The sequence below is a fragment of the Plasmodium gaboni genome, chromosome 14, assembly GCF_001602025.1.
Source record: "Plasmodium gaboni strain SY75 chromosome 14, whole genome shotgun sequence".
Lineage (NCBI taxonomy): Eukaryota > Apicomplexa > Aconoidasida > Haemosporida > Plasmodiidae > Plasmodium > Plasmodium gaboni.
In genome coordinates, this window is record NC_031494.1 from 1,919,851 (window position 1) to 1,946,828 (window position 26,978).

The 26,978-nt window shown below is 20.6% G+C and overlaps 6 protein-coding genes across 6 annotated transcripts; 2 read left to right on the plus strand and 4 right to left on the minus strand.

Moving 5' to 3' along the window:
• Positions 1-368: 368 nt before the first annotated feature.
• On the minus strand, positions 369-812 carry PGSY75_1451500 (putative pre-mRNA-splicing factor CWF18; the record flags this gene model as incomplete). The annotated part of the gene is made up of 1 exon (XM_018788198.1): positions 369-812. The coding sequence occupies one exon, from the start codon at positions 810-812 to the stop codon at positions 369-371; it is 444 nt and encodes a 147-aa protein (XP_018639570.1).
• Positions 813-2,109: 1,297 nt separating this feature from the next.
• PGSY75_1451600 (LCCL domain-containing protein) lies at positions 2,110-4,873 on the minus strand (the record flags this gene model as incomplete). Its single annotated transcript, XM_018788199.1, has 2 exons — positions 2,110-4,620; positions 4,787-4,873. The coding sequence occupies 2 exons, from the start codon at positions 4,871-4,873 to the stop codon at positions 2,110-2,112; spliced, it is 2,598 nt and encodes an 865-aa protein (XP_018639571.1).
• A 737-nt stretch (positions 4,874-5,610) lies between these two features.
• Positions 5,611-6,883, minus strand: PGSY75_1451700 (putative protein phosphatase 2b regulatory subunit; the record flags this gene model as incomplete). The annotated part of the gene is made up of 6 exons (XM_018788200.1): positions 5,611-5,658; positions 5,757-5,837; positions 5,925-6,070; positions 6,231-6,315; positions 6,531-6,699; positions 6,879-6,883. 6 exons carry the CDS (start codon positions 6,881-6,883, stop codon positions 5,611-5,613), a joined length of 534 nt encoding a protein of 177 aa, XP_018639572.1.
• A 3,027-nt stretch (positions 6,884-9,910) lies between these two features.
• Positions 9,911-13,044, plus strand: PGSY75_1451800 (putative sortilin; the record flags this gene model as incomplete). Its single annotated transcript, XM_018788201.1, has 4 exons — positions 9,911-12,215; positions 12,407-12,511; positions 12,628-12,734; positions 12,874-13,044. The coding sequence occupies 4 exons, from the start codon at positions 9,911-9,913 to the stop codon at positions 13,042-13,044; spliced, it is 2,688 nt and encodes an 895-aa protein (XP_018639573.1).
• A 1,490-nt stretch (positions 13,045-14,534) lies between these two features.
• PGSY75_1451900 (putative small subunit rRNA processing factor) lies at positions 14,535-17,609 on the minus strand (the record flags this gene model as incomplete). Its single annotated transcript, XM_018788202.1, has 1 exon — positions 14,535-17,609. The coding sequence occupies one exon, from the start codon at positions 17,607-17,609 to the stop codon at positions 14,535-14,537; it is 3,075 nt and encodes a 1,024-aa protein (XP_018639574.1).
• Positions 17,610-20,504: 2,895 nt separating this feature from the next.
• Positions 20,505-26,684, plus strand: PGSY75_1452000 (rhoptry neck protein 2; the record flags this gene model as incomplete). The annotated part of the gene is made up of 1 exon (XM_018788203.1): positions 20,505-26,684. The coding sequence occupies one exon, from the start codon at positions 20,505-20,507 to the stop codon at positions 26,682-26,684; it is 6,180 nt and encodes a 2,059-aa protein (XP_018639575.1).
• Between the last annotated feature and the right edge of the window lie 294 nt (positions 26,685-26,978).

The following is a 26,978-nucleotide window of genomic DNA, read 5'->3' on the forward strand; positions in this document are numbered from 1 at the left end:
TTTATTTTTTTTTATTTTTTTTATAAATTTAATAATTAATATATATATATTTTTTTTTTATTTTTTTTTTTTTTTTTTTTTTTTAATTTATTTATTTATTTAATATATATTTTTATAAATAAAAAATAAAAAAATAAAAATAAAAAAATATTTTTTTTAAATATTTAAATAAAAAAAAAAAAAAAAAAAAAAAAAAAAAAGAACAACAAAAAAAAGAAACATATAATAAAAAAAAATATAATTAATAAATATATTCATATTATAAATATTATATATATATTGAATCCGTATAAGAAATATTTGTAAAACATTTGGTCAAATTGAATTCTTCCAAGTTAACAAAAGAAATAATATAAAAAAAAAAAAGTTTAATCCGATTCATCATCCATTACATCTAATTTATCAAGTGTCTTATATAAAACATGACCAAAGTTCTTATCATTTTTTTTATCAAAATTTAATGTCATTGTTTCTTTTTCCTCTTCATCATCATTTGTGTTTGTAATATTATCTTTATTTTTGTTTTCATTTATTTTTTGTTTAATTAATTGAACAATAGCCCTATCTGTTTTTTTTGATAGAATATCCAATTTCTTTTTTAGGTCTCTTTTTAAATCAGCATTTATATCTTTTGCATTTATTTGATCTAAGATGTTACCTTGAAATGCTTTATCTAATTCTTCTTCAAATTCTTTATTTAACTTTGCTTCATAATCTTCAGTATCAGGACATGGGATACATGATTTCTTTAGTTCCTTATTTACTGGAATGTAGTTATAAAACTTTAAATTCTCATAATCATTTGTATCCATTTTGTGATCCTGCGACCTTTCATAATATTAATAAATAGGAATATATGTAAATATATGTATTTTTGCTTTTTTAAATATATAAAAAAAAAAAAAATATATATATGTTTATTTTAATATCTCATAATAGTTATTCATGTATTTAAAATTCACTGGGGTGGGGGATTATCTGAAAGTACGTTAACAAATAAATGACTTTAACAAAAGAAAAAACAAAAAAAAAAAAAAAAAAGAGGGGAAAAAGCCTTACACTATATTTATATTAATATTTATTTATTTATCATACTTTATTTGTATTTTTCTACATTTTTATGTAAAATAGAAACAAAAAAATGATTCATTATGTATATATATATATTTATTTATTTATTTATCATACTTTTATTTGAATTTTTCTATATTTTATTTAAAATAAAAACAAAAAAATGATTCATTATATATATTCTTTAATACAGAAGAAAAAAAAAAAAAAAAAAAAAAGAACCACAATAGAAAGAAAATATATATTCTTCTATATTTAAATATTTGAAATTTATATAATATATATGAACATTAAATATTAGTTATATACTTCAAAGAAAAATAATACATTACTTTTTATTAGGAAATAATTTTTTCATAAATATATAAAATACAATATATAATTATTAAAATTAATTATAAAAATTATAGAGATAAAACAAAATTACTCAAACATAATTTTGTTATATGTAATATTTATATTATATTTTAATATTTTTTTAATAAAATATATACTATATAATTAGAAAATAGGGAAACTGTTTTTTTATATTTAAAAAAAAATGGAATATATATTTGTACATATATATTATAATAATATAATTTTGAATTATTATAGATTATGAAAAAATATTATTTAGTTCTATAAAATAAACGTGAATGATTTTTTTTTTTTTTTTTTTATTAATCTCACACTTATTTTAGAAAAAAAAATTATTGAGATAATAAAGAAAAATATGATCCTATTTTTCTCATAGAATTTAATTATAATTTGTTGTATATAATAAATGTATAAATGATAATTTAGCACTATAAAAATAAATTGAAATATAATATAATTCTTTAATATATTCAATAATATAAATAAATTCTAATGTAATATTATAAAAAAATTATTATATAAATATTATATTATATGTTATAAAATACACTGTTCTAAAATTTTGTTATCATAATATAAATATAAATATATATATATATATATATATATATATATATATATATATTCATATATACACTTCATATGTATATGTTTATTTTTTTATTTGATTTTATTTTATCAGCTATGAAGGAATAAGATCTGTATAGATTGTATTACCGTATTTGTGTTCGTTGTAAGTTCTAATGTCTTATTTTCTTTGATAACAATGTTAGAAGTTACTTTAGTATATTGCTTAGGTTTAAGAAAAATATTATTTATAAAAATTTCATTATTAACTTTAATTGAATTTATTTCTTGTTTTCCTGTAGGAGATCCTATTTCTATAGTAACAGAATATGTTCCTTCATGTATAAGATCTATAGACCATTTATTAAATGTTTGCTTATTACATATATTAGTGTTATTACATTCATATGGGGTAAACGCAATTCCTGCATGTGTAGGATCTGTTTTATCTAAAAATCTTAAATCAACTGGTGTAGGTAATAGATCCCATCCATATTTGAAAAATCCATGATCTAATTTTTTCATTCCATTATCTATTATCCAATTGAATGGTTTAGAAATATGTACATTTTTGCTCCTAAAAAAAATATTAATTTCATATTGACTTTTTTTTTTGTCTAATTCCTTTTCTTGATTTTTTGTATCTATACATGGTATACCATAAAATGTTATATTTCCACCTGTTTGATATTTAGGATTATTTACTTTGGAAATTACAACTTTTACTGTATTAGTCTTTATGGGGGTTTTAAGCACATAATGATGGTGCCCAGGAGATATAGAAAATATTTCTGGGTTCTTTATGTTTGGAAAATATAAAGATAATTCATTGATTGTATTATTATTAGTTAAATCCAATGTTTTAAATGTAAAAGAGTGTATATCTATTTCATACTTAAAATTTATACTTACGTATTGTCCTAGTGATTTGTTTTGTGCAGTTTTCCATGTTGAATATTCTTTTTCTTGGTTATTTCCACTAAATCCAGCATTACAATCAAACATTTGGGATTCATAAGAAGAGGTGTAACATGAATGGAAATAAACCGAACTGGTTAGAGAAACTGGTTGTACATAACCTTTACATGTATCACCTGATCGTAAATCGCTCGGTTGTATAAAGAGTAAAAATGTTGTAGGAGTAGGTAGAGATATAATAACCTCGCCTTCATTATATTGTGAAGAATATATATAATATATCTTTTGTTCCGTTGAACTGTTATTTGAATTTTCTTTTACTTCATATATTGATAAGGTTTCTTTAGTGTTTGTAAAATGTTTTTTAGTAATATCATTTAAAGGAACATTCTTTTTTTCTTCTTTTGGTATAGCTATATAAACGATACAATATACATTTATTCTAAATTTGATTATATTTTTATTAAAATTATATATCGATCTAATTGCTTTTAATTTTTCATGTATTGTAGGTATGTCATTAATTAAATAACCCATATTATTCATAAATGCGTGTACCCCATTTTGTAATAGAAATATTTCAAATGTATCTCCATTTAATTCGGTTATTCTCAAAGGCGTAGATACATTACCTTGAAAAAAATAATTTGTTGGTATTATTTCTTCCATAATATTATTCGACTTCCAATATAAGATAATATGGGATATATCTTGATTTTCAAATTTCATAGTACTTAAATGAAAATATTCAATTCTTATTTTATATTTCTTTCCACCTATTAATCCTAACTTTTCTGAGCTTGTTTTATGCACTTTAGTATTCATCTTATCAAATGATTGAATGGATATAGGTCTTATTTCTTCTGATTCTTCTTCTTTTGGGAAAGGCATATTATCTACAATTATAGGAGAATTATCTAGAAATAATCTTATCCCACAATCATGATCTACTGAGAAAATGTAATTATCTGATTCAGGGATTTTTAAATATCCATCCCATCTAATTGAGAAATGTTGATAAGGAATATTTTCTATTGGTATCCCTGTGTCCCATATAAAGTTTATATATTTGTCATTATGTATGGCTGTAGGATAACCAGAAAAATAAGCATTATTATAATAACTAGCCATTAATCCATCAGCTTTTTCTTCTACAACATAACCTTTTTGCATAGAACAGTTTTTTTTATTTTCAAGATATGATTTTCTATTTTTTTCTACATCATCTTCTAGTTCAATTATTTTATTTCCTATATCACTTAAAGATGTTGCTTGTAGTAGTAATCTATTAATATTACGACTGGAATGTTTTGCTAAATCATTAATATCTTGAATTTTTTTCTTTAACAAATCGGATGCATTACCACATACCTCTTTATATTTTTCATATATACCAACTAATTTTTTGTATTCAAAATCTAATTTGTTTACAGCATCATGAAGTTCATTGGATTTAGCTTGGAAGAAAGTACGTGCTTTACTTCGTACAACATCATAATTAATTACTCCTTTGCAGTAATCCCAATCTCTATGTCCTTTTCCTATTAATTGAACTTCAACATAGCACCATTCCTTTCCAGTTATACCATTTGGATCTGTCGCCCTAGTACAGTCTGTATATGTCTGATCGTCCTGAACAAAAGCTGCTGCACATAGCCGCCCATCTACTGTTTTTCTATGTTGTTGGCGATATTCCGTCAGTTTCTATATATAAATATAAATATATATATATATATATATATATATAAATATATATATTTAGAAATATTATAAATGGTTACAACATATACATGTACTTTTATAAACTTCATTATTATGTTTTACTTTTTTTTTTTTTTTTTTTTGTGTCTTATAAGTTCCAGTGTCATACCTTTAAATTTTCCTTATCATAATTTTGAGTGTTACATTTAGAAAAAAGGAAGATTAATACAAGAAAAATGGTATTTATGTACTTCATAATATAGTTAATATTAAGGATTGATATAAAGTAGAGAAGTAAAATTTATTCAAAAAGGAAAACACGAAAAAAAAAAAAATATATATATATATATTTATTTATTATATAAAAATAATATTATAAAAGAAAAATAAATAACATATTAATTTTTTATGGCTTCTTAACATATATTTTTTTCGATATGAAAAAATAAAAATAATTTTTTATAGGGAAAAAAAAAAAAAGAAGTTACACAGGTTAACTTGGTAGACAATTTATGCGTTACTAATAATTATATTCACTAGCATAACGTTTGGACACGCGGAAAAAAAGAATAATTCAATAGAATGCTCAAGAACTTTCTCTTACAGGAAAATCAAAATAATACGAAATTATTTAGATGAAAAATTTTATATTCTATCATTTTGTATAAATAAAAAAAAATATATTGTTCTCTATACTTATATGTATGAAAAAGATCGCTAACTTTATTATATAAAATTTAATTTAAAAAAAGAAGATGTTTAATTTTTTTTAATTTTTTTTCTACAAATTTGTTTGCCACTAAAATAACATTAAGAATAAAAATATATAAGTAATAATTATATAATGAACAAAATAAATTGGTTTTATGAATAGAAACATGTATTATACAAATGAGGAGGATAAATGTTTGTAATTTAATAATTATTAAAAAAAAAAAAAAAAAAAAAAAACCAATGTATATTCATGTATAAATTATTTGTTTAGTTTTTAATTTATAAGTCTAGCTTCAATTTATTTCCAACATCCATATGTGATATCATCTATAAGGAAAAATCAAAAAGGAATATTGATATATATGTATATATATTAATAAAATATGTATTGACGCATATAAGTATATATATATATATATTATTACGTCTTTAAATTCTTCAAAGGATATCATTCCATCACCATCTTTATCTGCTTGTAATATAGTTCTATCTACTAATTGTTGTAACTATCGGGAAAAAAAAAAAAAATTTATTATAATTAAAAATGTCATATATATACAAATTTTTTTTTATTTTGATAAATTAAAATATACCTGCCTATCGTTCAAATTATTCCCAACCATCATTTTCATAACTGTAAATAATTCTCCATTGGATATCATTCCATCTTTATTAATATCGTATACATCAAAAGCAAATTTCTTCTTTTGAAAATCATCAGTGCTAGATGCTAATTTTGCTGTAATGAAGTATTAAAAAAAATATATATAAGTATATATGATATATAGTAATTGTGAATCTATGTATGATCATGTTTATACATTTCAATTTTGATAAAAAAAAAAAAAAATAAACAAATATACATATATATATATATTAATAATATTTAATTATTTTACTTATTCCAACTAAAAATTCTACAAATGAAACTTTTCCATCTGAATTTGAATCAAATATTGATATAACCCTTTTCACTAGGGGATTCTAAAGAAAGAAAAAATATATATATATACATATATATATGTGGAATAATTTATTATGTATTAATATTATTTTTCTGTGTATTTAATGATAAGAAATATATGAGGACATTTTCATGCATATTAAATAAAGATATTCTATATATATTTCCAGAATAAGTTTTTCATAATTTATAATTTTGTAATACATCATAATTTTATTGTTTATTTTTATTTTACATCACAAATTTCAGGAACATCAAATAATTCATTTGGATCTAACTGTCCATTTTTATTTGTATCAAGCTCTATAAATCTTTTATACATTTTTTTGATATCTGTTTCACTAAAATTAGCTGCTTGTAATAAATCTTTTTGATCTTTTTCAGATAATATCGCTTGCGTGTTTCTATACAATATGAAATGAAAATATATACATATATATATATTAATGAATCCAAATTATATATGTCTAATTAAAAAAAATGAACAACTCAGTTGCATTTATATATATAATTTACAATGAATAAAATATGTTTATTTTGTATATATATATTTAAGTATCTTTATTAAAGAATTATGTTTTACCCCATATTTCCTTTTTCTTGTTATTCATGAGAAAAAATGAAAACAAATTTATATTTTTTTTTGAATTAATAAAAGATTAATCCTTTTTATATTTATGGTGTTCAAAAATAAAAGAATAATGTTTTTATAATTTAATTATTAAAATATATATATATATATATATATATATATATACTTATATTTTATAATATTGTAATGCATATACTGAAATATTTCCTTTTTCTGAAATATTTTTTAATCAATAATTTAAATTATACTTATATAATATTATTAACCATACACATACATACATATATATAGATAAATATCTATTTCTTGTTATAATATTTTCCCTTTTCAATTATAACAGATCTTATTTTTTTATCAAATGAGGGATCATACTACACAAAAATAAGTTCAATATTTCCCATCGAAAGAAAAATTGAATGCTGTTATAAAAATAAGTACTATTAAATCAAAAACGGAAAAAGAGATAAAAAGTTATACGAAAAAAAAAAAATAATAAATAAATAAATACATAAATAAATAATATTATATTAAAAATATATAAATATATTGTATATTATACATATATATATTTACATGAATTATTAATAAAAATGTCCTATTCACTGGAAATTTTTTTATTGCGCATTCATGCACATTGGATCAAAAAGGAGAGAAAAAAAAAAAAAAAGAAAAAGGAAAAAAAATATGCGCATATTACATTTATATATATTTTATATACAAATAAAAAAGTAAAAAAAAAAAGAAGGTATAGTATTTTATTAATTTTATGTAAATGAGAATAAATAAAAAAAAATATATTATATATATTATATATATTTTTCTTTAAAATACGTTTTATATACTATAAGATATTAATATTTTCTATTTTAAAATAAAGGAAACAAATTTTTATTATGTTGAAAAGGTGTACATAATTTAAATATGAAAATAATCCAAATATATATATATATATTTTACAATTTGTTTTTTGTTTTTTCTTTTTTCTTTTTTCTTTTTTTATTCAAATGATAGTTTTATTTTGAGGTTTTACTTTCATTGAGAGAGAAAGATAAAATAATATATATATTATACACATATACATATTTTTTTTATTAATGTGTGTGCGTGCGTATTTTACTTTTTCATATTTTTTTAAATAAAACTTTGATAATATAATATTATATATATATATATATGTTTATATCAATATATAATTAAGCAAATAATATTTAATTTAATTAATCTTTTATGGATACAACATATTCTTGTAAATGTAGTAATGGATATATATAAAGAAAAGATTGTAAATACTAGAGCTTTATATAATACAGTAGTTGTATTTTTTGTCCTTGGTATTATTAATGTATTAACAAATTATAAAGCAATGAAATTAATTATTTCGGAAAAGAAATATATATATATATATATATATATATTTGGGGTTATAAACTTATAGAAAATTTGTATGTTCTCTCTTTTTTAAAAGGTATAATATCTATAAGTGTTTTTATTGATATTAATGTGTTCATAACTTTTTAACTTAATCATATCTCATTTAAATTTGGGGGCTTGATTCTATGTTTTATTAAAATATCACCAAAATATTTATATATACATATTTTATATATATGAATGTTTATTTATTTTATTTTATTATATTTTTTATGTATGTGGATAAATAAATATACCCTGAATACAAACGTAATATTTTTCATAGTTGTGGAAAGTTCCAAGGAATAATTCATAATACAAATATGTTATATGTTTATTTTTACATTACACAAATAAAATATATATATATATATATATATATATATGTATAAATAAAACTGTATTATATATTTCTTAATGTTCTTAAACTAATATATATAACATATATAATATATACTACGCATATCTTATATAGTGGTTTTCCCTTTTTTTTTTTTTTATTTTTTTGTTGTTTATATGTAAAATGCTAATTGTTAATTCGGAAAATATATAAAATGGTAAATAGTTCTTTTGTATTTATTATTATATAAATAAATACAAATCTGTAATTCTTTTTATTATTAAATATATATGTATATATATTATAATATAATTATGGTATGTATATCCTTATACTTTTAGGTTTGATATTTATAAAAAAAAAAAAAACAAAAAATATAGTTAAAATTTGTTTTTAAATATTTCATAAGAATAATTTTTTTCTCTTTTTTTTATTATCATTTTTTTTTTTTTTTTATTTGAGAAAAAAGCAACTATTTTAAAATATATATAAAATATATTTCTATTATGTAAAGCTTATTCATACTAATATTTATCCTTATTTTGTTATATACACAATAAAAAGGAAAAGTAATAATTTAAAAAAAAAAAAAAAAAAAAAAAAAGTGAAATATGGTTTTATTAATTACATAAGAATATATAAGCATATTGTATTATATCCTCTTTAAATAAATAAATATTTATATATATATAATAATATTTATATGTACAAAGAATGAAACTATACGTACATTTAATGTGAAATTAATTTTATATATAATTAATATAATATAAATAATATAAACATATATAGTGAATTACTAAATTTTTTCATTTTAAGTTTATTTTTTTTTTTTTTAAATTTTATATACATTTTAATTATTTTTATTATATTATTAATATTTCAAATGCTAAAATATTTGATATATAATAATATATATTTTTTTTATAATGTAATTTTCCATTTTTCACTGTATTAGAATAAGGGTAAGAAAAAAAAAAAAAAAAAAAAAAAAAAAGAAAAATGTATATATAAAATATTATATATAAAATTTATCATACATTTTGAAGATCCAATATATGTTTATAAAATAACAAGTGAAAAATAGTTGAAGGCTTATATGTGAATTTTTTTTTTTCATAAAATAAATAAAGAAAAATAAAAATAGAGATATATTAAAGTATATATATATATATAAATATATATATATATATATATTTATGTGAAATTCTTATAATTTTGTTGATTATAATATATATATATATATAATATATAAATTGTTAAATAATAAATAATGAAAAAAAAGGTTGAAAAACAAAAAAAGTTATTAGAATATGAAAAAGGATATTCTTCAAATGAAGTAAAAATGCGAAATATGTTTTTTTTCAAAAGTATACGAAATAAGAATCATTTATTTTTGGTTTTTCTATTATTCTTGTTTGTTTGTTTTTCATGTATAAATTTTACACAATGTCAAATAACAAAAAAGAAAGTATCAGTAAGTGAAATAAATTTCGATAGTGCAGTGGATGATGTTCAATGGTGTGGTAATAATCATATGACAGTTTTAGTAAAAACTGTAAAGGGAAGATTATATAGGAGTTCAGATGGAGGAAAAATATGGACTAATATAACTGGAAATTTATTGGATAAAGAAAATAATAAAAGTGATCCATCATCAAATCATACGAATGAAATGACTACTGTAGATCTTATAATGGTAAATTCAGTAAACAAAAATATAGTATTAATTATAGGAAATCAAAAGAATCATTATATATCAGAAGATTCAGGAGAAACATTTAGATTATTGAATTATCAAAATAAAATCAATTTTTGGCAGTTTCATAGTACTAAAACTCATTGGGCCTTAGTTTCCTCATGGACAGAAGCTTGTTATTCTAATGATGATAATAGTGGTGAATGTATGCAGACCTTATCATTAACAAAAGATTTAGGTAGAACATTTCAATTAATTGATATATATGTTGTACAATTTAATTGGGGTGATAAAGAATCACATTTAGAAGATACCATCTATTATACTCGACATAAAAATAGAAATGGTCATCAACAACGATTTAGTGGATGGTCAAAAGATGTTGATTTTGTCGCTACTCATAATTTTGGAAAATCTGTTGATGTATTAGTTAAACAAGGAAATAAATTTTTAATATCTAATGGATATATTTTTGTTGCAAAATTAAATGATGTTATAAAACAAACTGTTAATATGATGGTTTCAACTGATGGAGGTAAAACTTTTAATAAAGCAAACTTACCAGAAAATATACATGAAAAATCATATACTGTTTTAGATACATCAGAAGGTTCTATTATGCTACATGTAAATCATGGAACATCATCAGAAAAAATTAATACAGGTAATGTATATATATCAGATCCTTCAGGTTTAAATTATACTTTATCATTACCTAATAATATTAGAACCTCTTCTGGGGAATGTGAATTTGATAGAGTGTTAAGTTTAGATGGAGTTTATATTGCCAACTTTTTAGATGTTAATGATGAAATTAAAGATGAAGATTTGAGATTCCAAAATTTTAAGTCAGCTATTGAAGAAGATATTGCTCCATTTGAGACTAATACAGAAAAAAGAAAAAAACAATATTCCAAAGGAAAAAATGAAGATGCTGTTAGAACTGTTATTTCTTTTAATAAAGGTGGAGAATGGTCGTATTTGAAAGCTCCTAAAGTTGATAGTAGAGGAAACAAATATGAGTGTGGTGATAATTGTTATTTACATTTACATGGAATTACAAATTATCATCAATATGCACCTTTCTATTCTATAGAAAATGCTGTAGGTATTATAATGGGAACAGGTAATGTAGGTAGCCATTTAAGATATGAAAGTGATGAAGTAAATACATTTTTATCAAGAGATGGTGGTGTAACATGGATTGAAGCTCATAAAGGACCATATATTTATGAATATGGTGATTATGGTGGTTTAATTGTTATGGCTGATGATTTACGTAAAACAAATCAAATTGTATTTAGTTGGAATGAAGGACAAAGTTGGTTTGATTTTGAATTAGGACAATTTTCTATTGATGTTGATAATATTGTCGCAGAACCTAATTCTGCTTCAGTAGAATTTCTTGTATATGGTACCAGAAATGATGTAGGTGTTTTATATCATCTAGATTTTAATGCTCTTGGTCAACCTTTATGTAAAGGTTTATGGGCAGCAGATTCCGTCTCCTCAGATTATGAAACATGGTCCCCTACCAGTGGAAATTTCAATGATAAGTGTATATTAGGTAGAAAAATTACCTACACGAGAAGAAAACAAACATCAGAATGTTTTAATGGAAAAGACTTAAAAAGAACAGTTGATAAAAAACCATGTGAATGTACACCAGAAGATTATGAATGTGAAACAGGTTTTACAAGAAAAATTGGAAGTTATGAATGTAAGCCAAATGATCCAACATTAACCATTGAAGGATGTACCAGCAGTTCTTACTTTTATGCAAATGCATATAGAAAAGTTCCTGGTGATATATGTGTTAATGGATGGGTTCCTGAAAAGGTTCCAGTCCCCTGTCCTTCCTATGCACCATTTAATAAAAGTAAGGAAATATATATATATATATATATATATATATATATAATTATTTATTTATTATGAAATATTTATGTAGTAACATATATTGAAATATTATTGATTATATTAATTGTATATTCTTACATATCCATCATACAAATTTCATTTTGTGGCATTTTATATTTTTTTTTATTCTCATTTTATCTTTTCCTTTAGCTGCTAAGTCAATATTATTTATAATATTTATCATGGGTATAGTCATGCTTATAATTACTTATATCTGCCGAAATCCTAAGTTTAAAAACTTATTTTATAATTATGGTAAGAATAAAATTATATATATATTTTGTTTATGTGTGTATGTTCATAAATAATTATTTTATTATAATAATTCATGTTTTTATATCATTTTATTTAATTTTCTTTCATTTTTTTAGGTTTCGACACATTTGAAAATGTCAAATATTCAGTTATAAAAACCAAAAGAGGAAATGTCAGCAATAATGTATTTGAACCAGAAATGGAATTCATAGATGCAGAACAGGTAAAAAATTAAAATATAGTTTATATCTATATGTTTTTTTTTTTTTTTTTTTTTTTTTTTTTATATATTCATTATTTTTTCGTTTATATATATATGAATATTCATTTGATTTTATTCATTTATTTTATTTTTTTTAAAGGATGATAATGAGGAAGATGTCCCTACACTTTTACCATATTCAAATGATAGAAATAGATCAACAAATAAAGATTTTACATTAGCTAGAAATAGAACAAACCAAAATAATAACTTAACATCAAGAAATATATCACCTTCCAAAAATTATGCTGATAATATTGAATTATTATAAATTAAAGAAATACAAATTTGCAAGTGCAACATAATTTTGCAAATATATACATATATATATATATATATATATATATATATATATATATATATATGTCCATATTGCTTATTTATTATATGGGTCATCAAAACAATTGTGTGTCTTTTTTCTGCCCTTTTGTTATATCATACTTGTTAACTTTTAAAGTTGAACAAAAAAAAAGAAAAAAAAAAAAATATGGAAAAAATTTATAGTAATTAATTTTTAATATTATTTTTTTTTTTTTTTTTTTTTTTAATTGTTATTTGAATTTCTTTTTCTTCTTTTTTTTTTTTTTATGTATTAATACATTATGTATATATATATATATATATATATATATATATATATATAATATATATATTTCTTTTAATAAAATATATATGAAACTTGTTTATTAATATTTTTATCCTTTTTATATTTTTGTGTATGTAATTTTTTTTTACATTAACATTATTAATAATGTTTATAATTTAATTCTACAATTATATAATATATATGTTTTTTATTAATTTACATGTCGAATAAAATTTTTTTTTTTTTTTTTTTTTTTTTTTTTTTTTTTCATATTAGATAATTATTTTAGTGTTATATATTGATAATACATGTTTTTATGTATACTAAGGTATCATTAGCATGTAAATGTTTATTTTCTTTTGTTAATTTTTTTTTTGTTTCACAAATACATAAATTACTAATAAGCATATTAACATTATTATAGGTGTTATAAAAAAATATGATACAAAAGAAAAATATATAATAATATATATCAAAATATATAAAAAAAGATTATTTTTAATTTTAAAATAATAGTATAAAAATAATACAATTAAATATAACTCAGTTGATAAAAATAATTTGGACATATATTAAGGTATAATTCGAAACAACAAAATAATTTAAAAAATAGACAGTACTATCAATTGTGTACTTTTTTTTTTTTTTTAAATAGAAATAGTTCCTTCCATTTTTTTTTTATTCTATGTTATTATAAATATTATATAGAATGACATAATATATTTTTATATATGTTAATGTAAAGGTGTAATACTTATATGAACATTAATTTTAATATTATATATTTATTATTAATTTAAATACATTTCTATTTTTTTAATTTTTACATAATGGTAATGTTTATTTAACATTATATTAAGTTACAGAAAAAAAAAAAAAAAAAATTAAATAAATAATATATATAAATAATAAATATGTATAAATATAAATATATATATATATATAAAGCAAAAAATTTTAAATTTAATTCAAATTGGATATTAAAAATTAATTACTATAAATAATTTCGATATTTTATTTTTTTTTCTTTTTTCATTTAATATATAAAATATAAATTTATAAAATTTAATTCTAACACTAGAAAAATTAATTATTAATTATGCAAAAGTTACATTTATATATATACATTTATTTAACATGTATTTTTTACTTTTTGTGATGTAAATTAAAAGTCATTATAACATGAGGGCATGTCGTTTTTTTTTCTCTTTTATTTGTAATGGTTCATTATCTGGTCCAAGATGTTGTTCTCCACCCCATGATAAAGGGAACCATATAGGATATATTCTCTTATATAAGAATATAAAAACTTTATCATGTTGTTTAAGAACATTACTAAATATACATTTCATTTTTCCATGAGTTCCTAATGATTCAACTATTTTTCCAGTTAATCCATGTTTTGTATGCAATTCTACAGGTTTAAAATAATTGATATCTTTAGGATTATAAAACATATTTCTAATGACAGCTTTTTTTTTATGAATTTTAAATATTTTTCCACAAAGAGATATTCTCTTCATTATAATTCTTTTACAATCACAGCTTACAACTTTACCATGAGCAACTATTACAGAAGCATTATTAGCTTGGATATTAGAAACATTATTTTGTTCATTTGTTATATAATCATATGTATATTCAGTTTTACCACTCGTAAGTGAATTATTTATATCATTAGAAGTATCTAAAGAATATCCTAAGGTTTGTTGAAAATCTAAACTATTATATGAATTATTATAATAATTATTACTATTATTATTATAACTATTACTATTATTATTATTATTATTATTATTATTATTACTAATAGTATAGTTTTGTAATTGTTCTATTTGTTGGTACAATTTCTTTTTAATAAAAAATACGGGTGCTGCTGTTACAGTGGTAAAACCAAATATAGAGGCAACATATTTTTTTCCATGTTTTAAGTGTTTTTCATATTTTCCTTTCGATTGTGGTCCTTTAATTATTTGTTCACTAAATACAGGACATCCTATAAAATGTCTGAAACCACAAATAATTTCAAAAATATCCTTTGATTCAACTTTGTCAGAATAAAATGTAGTTCTATTTACTTCCATATTTAAAACTGTAACTTTTCTTTCAAAAGGTAATAAACTTGATACAATAAGTGGTATATCATTTCTTTTGTTGTTAAGATTATTTAATAGTTTTCCATCATTTTTAATAACAAATATACAATAGGTATCTGTTAATGTAAATTCTCCATTTACTATTTTACAATTTTGTATAAATTTTTTTCTCGAATATTTTATTAAGTTTTCAGAACTTTCATAATCATATATACGTGAATATTCTAATGGCAAATCTTCATATACATCTACATATGAAGTTCTAAAACTTTGTAAACTTCGATATTTTTTAAAACGTTCTCTTGCACTAATATTTTTACATATATATACATTATCGGAATTATTTGAATCTTTTTCAATACAGCTATCATCATTATGATCATCGCTATTATTATCTGTTTCATTTTCAGTTATATTATCAGTTATATCATCAGATATATCATCATTATTTTCATCATCCTCATCATATTTTTGGAATAAATCATTATTTCCATCCTCAGGATGGTTCATTGAAAATTGTTTATTTTGTGTTTCATTGATTATATTAAAATTATTAATAATATTATTATTATTATTATTGTCGTTGTTGTTGTTGTTGTGGTTCATCATTCCGTATTTGTCATATGAGCAAATAAAATCATCGTTTGCTTCATGTTTTTCGTTAGATATATAAGTCCACATATTATTGGTATTATTATTGCTTGAGTTAGCTTTTTCCACATTATTTTGTTGATTATTACATTGAGTATTATTTGTATAGTTTTCCATATTATTATTCATATTGTATTTATAAACAGTGTAAGTGTCATTTATATTATCATCATTATTATTATATATATTAGTTGTAGTACTACTATCATTGAATGTATTAGTAATACTATTATTATTTCCACTTATGTTGTAGTTATCATAAGAAAAAAAATTTGAAGCAGTAAATTCAGGTATATCCTTATTTTTAAGGGTCATTAAACTATTCATAAATATATTATTATTATTATTATCTTCTACAACATATGGTCGTATACATGTCATATCTTCTTCCTCATTAAATATACATTTAATTGGCTTATGCTTCATATCATAATAATTATATTTTGTATGACTATTAAGTATTTTATTATTGTTAGATAAAAAATTAAATAAAAATTCACTTTGACTTGTTTGTTGATTATTTGGATTTAATAAAAAGGAATATCTTAAATTTGTTTCACCAAAAAATCTTTTTTCTGTTAGGATATCTATTAAATAAATATTATCGATATAATAATCTCCTACATGAGTTATATGTATAGGATTATGATAATTGAACCCTACTCCTTTTATAAAACCTTTTATATATATACAATCATTTTCAGGATTATATGAACAAGAATCTGCCATCATATAACCTCTACCTTCTCTATAAGAAACATTTTTAATTTTCATATTTGTTATTTCATTATATAATTTTTGAAAATCTGAATTTTTATTTTCACTAATAAAGAATATTTTATCGTCCATTGTAAATTCAGAATTAAAATATCTCATAACAAATTTGTGAGAACTCTTATTGGACATATTTGTATTGTAACCTATACCAATAATAGATGGAACTCCTTGTATTTTTAATACAGATAATAATTCATAACCTAATTCATCAAAACAAGAATTTTCAATATTTCCATCTTTAAATAAACATAATATAACATCAGCACATTTTGTTCCATCAATAATACCATATATATCTCTTGGTATATCATAAATAACAAATGATTTTCTTTTCTTTTTCTTTTTATCATTTGAATGTACAGTATATATATCATATAATTTTATATTATCTATATCAATATGTTCTTCATTTTGTTCACATAAATATTCTATAAATTCTTTCTTAAAAGAAAGTATATCCACATCTTCATGGAAAGCTAATAAACATATATTCAAGCAATTATAAAAAGGTATATGTTTAGCTTTTTCTTCTCTCTCATTTTTTAATTGATCACTTTTGCTATAATATGATTGAATCTTCCTTTGTAATATATTACTATATTTTTCATTAATATCATTTTTATTTTTTTTCTTTTGGATATTTTTTATACTCTTCTTCTTCTTCTTCTGATTTTTTATCTTTTTAAATTGTTTATTTTTTTGTTTTAAATGTGATTTATGTTTCATTATATAAAACAGATAGGTTATTATAATATGTACATAATATATATAAAAATATATATATATATATATATATATATATATGTATAATATGTTTTCTTTATTTTATTTTAAGTTATTATTTTTTTTATTTTAATTTAATATTTTCATTAAAATATTATAAATATTTTTCTGATAAAATTTATTTTTGTCCTTTTGGAAAAATCTTATCAATATAAAATACATACATAAATATACTTAATGTATTGTTATATTTCAGTTAAACCAAATATAGAATTAATTTAACCTTTAAAAAAGAGCAGAAAATATAAAAATATGAAAAAATAAGAAATTGCTTTTTTTATACTATACATATGGATATATTATTATACCTATAAATATTTTTTTTTTGGTAAGATGAGAATTGTTATTCATTTCTTAAAAATAACAATTCATTATATTTTATAAAAATATGTAACAATATATAAAGAGCAATGTTGTAAATATTACAAACAAAACGTTTTTTTTTTTTTATTTTATATTTTTTTAAATAATGTAATATATATAAATATATATATATTATATATAATTTTAATTTTATAGAAAGAAAAAATAAAAACTTTTTTCTTATGAAATAATACCTTATTATTTATTATAATATATATAAATATTAATATTTATAATTAATATTATATATGGTATTATATATATATATATATATATATAATATTTTTGTTACGTACTAATTTTCAATAATGCAAAAAAAAAAAAAAAATTTAATTCTTAAGAATTCAATAATGGGAAAATATAAACATATATATTAAAAATATATAAATTAAAATTTTTAGAACAATTTATTAATTAATTTAAAATTAATATTCTTCAAATTGTTTAATATTTAAATTGATAAAAAATAAAAAATAAAACTATAAACAATAAATTCGTAAACAAAATATTATGTTTTTATACAATATGTTTTTTATTATACTTTTTTAACGTTTTTTTTGTAAAACATCTACATTGCAACTTTTTTTTTCTTTAGTTTTTATAAAACCAAAAAATAAAATAATGAAAATGTAAATATTATAAAATAATATAAAATAACATAAAATACATAATATAATACGACATATTTGTTATTATTAATATATTAATAAATATTACTTCATTTTAATATAAGAATGAATGGTTCTATAAAAATATATTATTATATTGAGATATCTTAATAATATAAAAAATAAGAAAAATAATGAAACATTTTTAAATTATAATTGTATATTATCATAAAATACACATTTTTAAAAGTTTAAGTACTTTTCTTTCTTTCTTACTTTTTTTTTTTTTTTTTTTTTTTTTTTTGTTCCTTCTATAAAAATATATCATATGCGCATATTTCATAGGAGGAAATATATTTTATTAAAAATATTGTGGAATAAATATAAAAATTTTTTTTTAATTTATTTTTTTTTGATATAAATTATGAATAAAAGAATAAAAATAATTTTTATATGAGTATAATAAAATGTTCATTGTTATAGCGTATATATATATTCGCATACTATTATTATTAATTCTTAAAATATTTCTGATCTTTCATTTTTTTTTTATAAAAAAAAATTGTACTCGTCTAATCTTATGTGTGATGGTGTGGTGGTTATATATAAATGTAAAAAATTATTATTATATATATAATAATATATATTTTTTCTGTATAAATTAGAATATTATATATATTTAGAAAGATAATAATTTAATTTATAGTAATAAATGGTTATAAAATATGTACATATAAATTGAACATTTTAATTATACTTTTTTTTTATTTTTTTTGTTTTGTTTTTTTTGGTCTGAGATAACATTGTGCGCTATTGTGCAATGTTCATTTTTTTATAAAACTACAAAATGTAATATACTGTAATAAAAATAAAATAAAACACATATATATATAATATGTCTAGAATATAATTCATATATTATAGGAATATAAAAAATAAATAAATATAAATGAATGAAATAATATAATAGGATTTGATTTAAACTTTTCTTTTTATTTATTATATATTGTATTATATTTATATAAAATTATATATGCCTTAATTATTTATATATACATATAATATGTGTATATTTTTTTTATTTAATAAAGCATTTTTCATTTCTTTTTTTTTAGAATATATCCATTCATTAATGTCAACAAAAATGTTTAATGTCTTTTGAACATTTTTATATTCTTTTAGATTTTTTCAGGTATTATACTTTTTTTTTTTTTTTTTTTTTTTTTTTTATTCATCATATTGTACATTTATCTATTTATAGAATCATAAATTTACTATATATTATTACTTTATTTATTATTTATTATTTATTTTTTATGTTTTGTGTTTTTAGGTTTTTATATTTAAAAAAAAATATATATAATATATATTAATGGTTATTATATATATATATGTTGATATAGAATAGTTTGTCAATATAATTTTTATATTGTCTATTTTATATATTTACATTTATTACATAATTTTGTTCCTTATTTTTGTGAACAGATTTTATACAAATTCCCAATCATATTTTTAATATGCTAAAACATAGAATCAAATAAAATATATAGACAATTAGAATATACATACATATATATATATATATATATATATATATATGTATCATTTAGGTTATAAAAAGTATTATTTTATTTTGAATATATAGATTTGTGACTATATATTTTAATGACTATTAAATGGTTCAATTATATTTATAATTTCATAAGATTTAATAATGTGAAATTTTATTTATTAATTAATTAAAAAATAACAATATAATAATAAATAAATAATATTGTACGATTAGAAATATTTATGAGACAATATTGTTTACTTTAGATTTGTTAAGCACTTTCTATAATTATAATAATAATAATAATATAAAATGTTAAAATTTTTTATATTCATTTTACACATATATTTATACATCGATTCAATATATGCATCAGAAGTAAGCAAACATTTAAATCATGAGAAAGATGAATTGAAATATGCTAGTCCAACATTTGATCCCAAGAAAGGTACCAAGGTTATTTTTTATATGCCAGGAAATGAAAAAGGTGTTATAGGGAATAATGTACAAAATGGACAACATGGAACTCAAAGAAATCCTTCTACAGTATATCCTGGGAGTGAAATGAAGAATGAAAAAACAGGAACAGCTAATTCTGAAATATATAATAAATCCCATGGATCTTCTAATGATAATAATGCAAATAATTCTCAAAATAAAACAATAAATTTACATATGGATGGAAATAATTCAAATAATAGTAATTCTAATAATTATGATTTAAACAGTGAATATGAAAAAATTAGAAGAAAAGAAGAAGAAGCTGCAAGAAGAATAGCAAGGGAAAGAAGGGCAGATATAAATAGAAGAAATGAAGGTAATAATTCTAACAAACATAATAATCAACAATATGGAGGATATGAATCTGGTGCAAATACACCCAATAGTAGAGTAAATATAAATATAACAAATAATAGAACACATAGAAATCCACATAATACTAACACTGATGGTCACAATAATAATATGTATAATACAAGTAATGGTGATTATACTAATGGTGGTTATACTAATGGTGGTTATACTAATGGTGGTTATTCTAATGGTGGTTATTCTAATGGTGGTTATTCTAATGGTGGTTATTCTAATGGTGATTATACTAATGGTATAAATAACAATATGAATGGTAAAAATAATTATAATACAACTAATGGGGCATATGTTAATGGAGCTTATGATGGATTGAATAATGGATCATATAAGTTAATTGGTAATTTAAATAATAACCAAAATGTAGATAATTCTTATAATCAAAATAATGAAAATGACAAATTATACACATCAAAATACAATATAAATCTTCAAGATAATCAAAATTCTTCAGATAATAACCCAAATAATAAATCAACCTTTAACACAAATATCGATTCAAGTAAATCGGAAAGACCATATTTTGATGTGTATGGAAGAGAATATGATCGTAATAAATATATTCCATATAGTAGAAGAAATAATTTAAACACAAATCAAAATGGATCAACAAATAATGAAACAAATAATTATAACACAAATCAAAATGAATCAACAAATAACGGAACAAATAATTATAACACAAATCAAAATGGATCAACAAATAACGGAACGGATAATTATAACACAAATCAAAATGGATCAACAAATAACGGAACAAATAATTTCAACAATAATCAAAATGGATCAACAAGGTATGGATCCAATAGCAAAGGAACATATGGACCTAATGGAACTCCTTATTATGTGGAACATCAAGAATATGATAATGGAAAATATATGCCTGACTTTCATGTAAGAGATTCCAAGGATTCCATTGGACCTGGAGGGGATTACCATAATTTGTATCAAAACACATATGGAAATGAAAAGAATCCAAATATTTTTCCAGGAAGTCCTCATAATATAAATGTATATTCTGTTCACCATAAACCAGATAATGTTGCAAATGGTGGTTTAAATAATGGTATGAATAATGGTATGAATAATACTATGAATAATGGTTTAAATAATGGTATGAATTATGGTATGAATAATTCAGGAAGAATTGGATTAAATAATGTACATCCTTCTAATGATATACATAATAATGGAACCGAATATAGTGTACACTATGGAAACAGTGATTCTAATAATACAAATGAAAGTGTACAAAATGATTATAGCGATAGTGACTATGATGATCATAACTCAGGGAACAAAAAGAAAGTATATAAAAGTATATCCGAAAGGAATAGAAAATCTGCTTCTCAAGATGGTTCAGAATTAGGATATAGTGACAGCGATAGTGATAGTGAATACGAAGTAGTAAATGGAGAAAATAAAAAATACAGAAATAAGTATAAGGGAAATAATGAAAAAGATAAATATGAAACTAATTGGGATTCCGATAATTATAATTCTGATAATGAAATTAAAGATGGTTATTTAAGTGAATCTGAAAGAGAATATGCGAGAAAGAAAGCGAATGAAATTGAAGATAAAATGAATAAAGGGGAATATTCGAGAAAATATAAAAATGGTAAATCGAATGCATCCAGATATGATACAACACAAACATCCGATTCGGATGATTCTGATATTGAAGCAAATGCGTTTTATGTAGATAATGGACAAGAAATGTTAATAAAAGAAAAAGAACATTATTCAAGTGATTCAGAATTTCATAATGAAGAATCTGCTTCTATTGGAAATTTAAATGTATATTTCCCTGCTGAAAATTATCATTTTTCAACGTATATGGGATTTGATAGAAGATCCTTTTTACTCTCCAATGAAATTGAATTAGAAAAAATGATTGGAGCAAACTTTTCAAATGAAGTCAAAAATTATTGTAGCCGTCACAATGTTGCACAAAAAAAAGGAAGCTATCTTGATATATCATTTGAATATTCTAGAGCATTAGAAGAATTAAGATCTGAAATGCTCATAGATTTTAATAAACGTAAACATTTAACAAATAATACTGATGACACCATTTTACACATGATAGAAAATTCAGAGAAAAGAAAAAATGATACTAATTATAAAGAAACATATGAAGATAAAGATTATGCTAATAATGCTAATATTTTTATGAATGAATATAGTAATCCATTAAGTGCAAAATATAATAAAATATTAAAAGAATATCTTTGCCATTTATTTGTTAATAATCCTGGTACTAAACCATTAGAGAGATTGTATTATAACAGTTTAGCATTAGGAGAACTTGTTGAGCCAATTAGAAATAAATTTAAAAATTTAGCATCATCTACAATTGATTTTAATTATGAAATCCATATGGCCTCGGCATCTAATATATATTTACTTGCACATTTCTTAGTATTATCCTTGGCATATCTTTCATATAATGAATATTTCACGAAAGGAACCAAATCATTTTATTCATTGCCAACCATACTTACAGCTAATTCTGATAATAGTTTTTTCATGTTAAATGAAATGTGTAATATTCATTATAAACCCAATAAAAATTTCAAAAAAGATATAACGTTTATACCTATTGAATCAAGGCCTAAAAGATTTACAACATTTTATGGTGAGAGAAGATTAACATGTGATATATTAGAATTAGTATTAAATGCTATTATGTTAATTAATGTTAATGAAATAAACAATGTATTTTCTAATAATAATGTAGATGGATATGAAAATTCCTTATCGTTTTCAAATAATGCTATTAGAATATTTTCCAAAGTATGTCCTAAAATTAATAATGATAATGTATTAAGATGTGAATTTGAGGAATCAAGTTTATATAATCCTAAAATTATTAAGAATGATATGTCAGAAAAATCCAGTCAAAAGAACTTAAAGAAAGCATTTGATTTATTAAGAACTTATGCTGAAATAGAAAGCAATACAGCTGAAGGTAACACAAGTCCATATTATGTAAGTCTTATATTAGATGATATGAAATATAATGATTTCTATAAATATACCCTTTGGTATGAACCTAGAGAATTAATATATGGAGATCTGAAAGGTATGCGAATGACGAAAAAGAAGAATACAAAATATATATATAACGATTTTATAAAAAAAAGTAACAAATTAAGAAAGAATTTAATAAAAAATGATTTAAAATATAATTTAAAAAGTAAAGGATTAGTATTTTTATATGCAATGATTGATAAATATGGAAGTATATTAAATAAAAGTCAAAAGACAAAAATTCAATTTTTAAATAATACTTCATCTATACGTTATTATTTATATTTAAACAAAGTAATATTCAAATCAGCTAAAACGTATTTAGAAATTATGAAAAGAGTATTAAAAGAATTACAAATGTCTACTAATACTCCAATGAAATTTCTTGTTAGAGGAAATTATATAGACAATTTAAATAATATTGCTAGAAATGATAATATGTTTTATGCAAACTTATTTGTATTAACAGCATTATCTAGAAGGGATCCAGTAAAAGATTATTATAGTGATAAAAGGAAAATGTTGTCTGCAACATTATCTGAGAAATTTGCTAATTCTACATCTATGTTAATACCTCACAAACTTAGAAAATTAGTTGTATCTATGAAGAAGGGATTCTTAAAAAAGAAATTACTTACATCATTGGCAAAGATAAAATTATTACAACATATACCTGCACACATGTTAGAAAATATAACAACAAGTATACGTTTCACAACACATACCATAGCAACTATGCAAATTATGCAAAACGCTAAATATATGTCTAAGAACAATTACTCTCAGTATGATAATAAGGGTATGTTAGCTAGACAAATATTCACAAATGGTGGATTTGCAGAATATGCAGATAATTTAATGGCCAAATGGTTTTCTAAAGGTTTTGAAGAATATAAAAGAGAACAAATTGAAAATTTCAAATTGGAAAATTCGATCAATTCTGAATTAAGAGATTCCGAAAGGGTTGATGAAAATGATACATCAGAAGAAAGTGCCAAGAAGAAATTAAAAGATCTTGAATTAGAAGAAAGAGAAAAAATGAAAAAAGAAAATAGTTTCTTATTTAATCAAAGTGATAAATGGGATCAATTTATAAATAAGGAACTTGTTAGAGCCTTAGGTTTATGGTTAGAATTTAATGATAATCCAACTAATGCATCATCTTTTGTTTATAAATTAGTACAAGATAGTAAATATTTATTAGAAAATAACCTAGATAATAATATTCTTTTTTCTAGAACAGTTAAACCAACTAAACAAACCGCTTTCAGAAGATTCTTTAATAAAATATTATCTCTTGGAAATATGCTTTTAAGAAAACCTAGTTTTAGAGTAGAACATGCATTATGGTTTGGTGCAACTATAGATATAAAAAAAGCATTTATATTATTAGAAAAAGTAAGTGAATTACATAAAATGTTAAATAATCACGATGAATCCTGGTTAATTAATGAAGCATTTATAGAAATTGTTGATCATGTGGTAGATTTAAGTACATATAAACATGTAAGAGAACCATTTGGTGTAGCAAGAAATCCTGGAATGATGGCAATAAATCCTAAATATGCAGAATTATCTCATGAAAATAGACTTAGAGAATTACAAAATTCTATGTGTGCTGATCACTGTTCTTCTGTATGGAAAGTTATATCTTCTTTTGCATTACACCATTTAAAGAATCCTGATAGCTTACATACATATGAAAGTAAGTTTTCTAAAAATTCTTTTGGTAATAAAATTGATGATAAAGATTTTGTTCACAATTTTAAGATGATACTAGGAGGAGATGCAGCTTTACATTATTTTGATAATTTATTACCAAAAACAATGAAAAAAGATTTGAAAGCAATGAAATATGGTGTATCATTAACATCTGCATTTTCACTCAAATTAACTAAAATAATATTCAGTCAAATGCAATTACCTTACTTAAGTCAAATGTTTTATATGCAAGCTCCATATTTTGGTCATTTTATAGGAAAATGGCAAAAAGAAAGACAACAAAGCAGACTTAAAGAAATCATGTCTTTTATGACTCTTGGTAGTTTATCTGCTTATACACTTTTTAGTGCTATGGATATAACACAACAAGCTAAAGATATAGGTACAGGACCAGTAGCGACCTGTTTTGCAACTAGAACGACTCCTCCACAACAAATATGTTTAAATTCAGTTGTTAGTACCACATTAACTAATTCTACTCAATCAGCTATGAAATGTGTTTTCTCTGTTGGTCTCTTCGCATCTATAGGACCATACTTATTTGCTCCTATGGCAGGTCTAGCTGTATGGAAAATCTTAAAATCTGAATTCAAAGTTTTACAAAGAATAGATATGGCATTAAAAAATGTTTTCAAAAATATGTGGAATAAATTCTTATCCCTAAAAGGAATTAGTAAATTAAGAGGTATTTTTAAGAGAAAGAAAGTCATGAAAAAGAAAATTATAGAAAATGCCACTCGTAAAATGAATGAAATGAAGAACAACCCAGAAAAGGCCAAGGCTCATCAAATGGCCCTAAAAAAAAATAATAACTATTCTAAAGGAACCTACCATTATATATCATACGCAAAAATAAAAATATAAATAAAATAAAATATATATATATATTTATATATATATTATATTTATAATAATTTCATAGATTTTGTTGTTATTTTCATTTTATATGATTATACCCATAATGGAAATATTAAATAATACATACATATATATTATATGTAGTTGTAAAACTTTTCATTTTTTTTTGATTTCTATAGGTTTTTAATTTGTTGTTTTTTTCTTTTTTTCTTTTTCTCCTTTTCCTTCATTTTTTTTCTTTTTTAATTAATAAAAATTTTCTTTTTTCTTTTTTTTCTTATTCTTTTTTTTTTTTTTTTT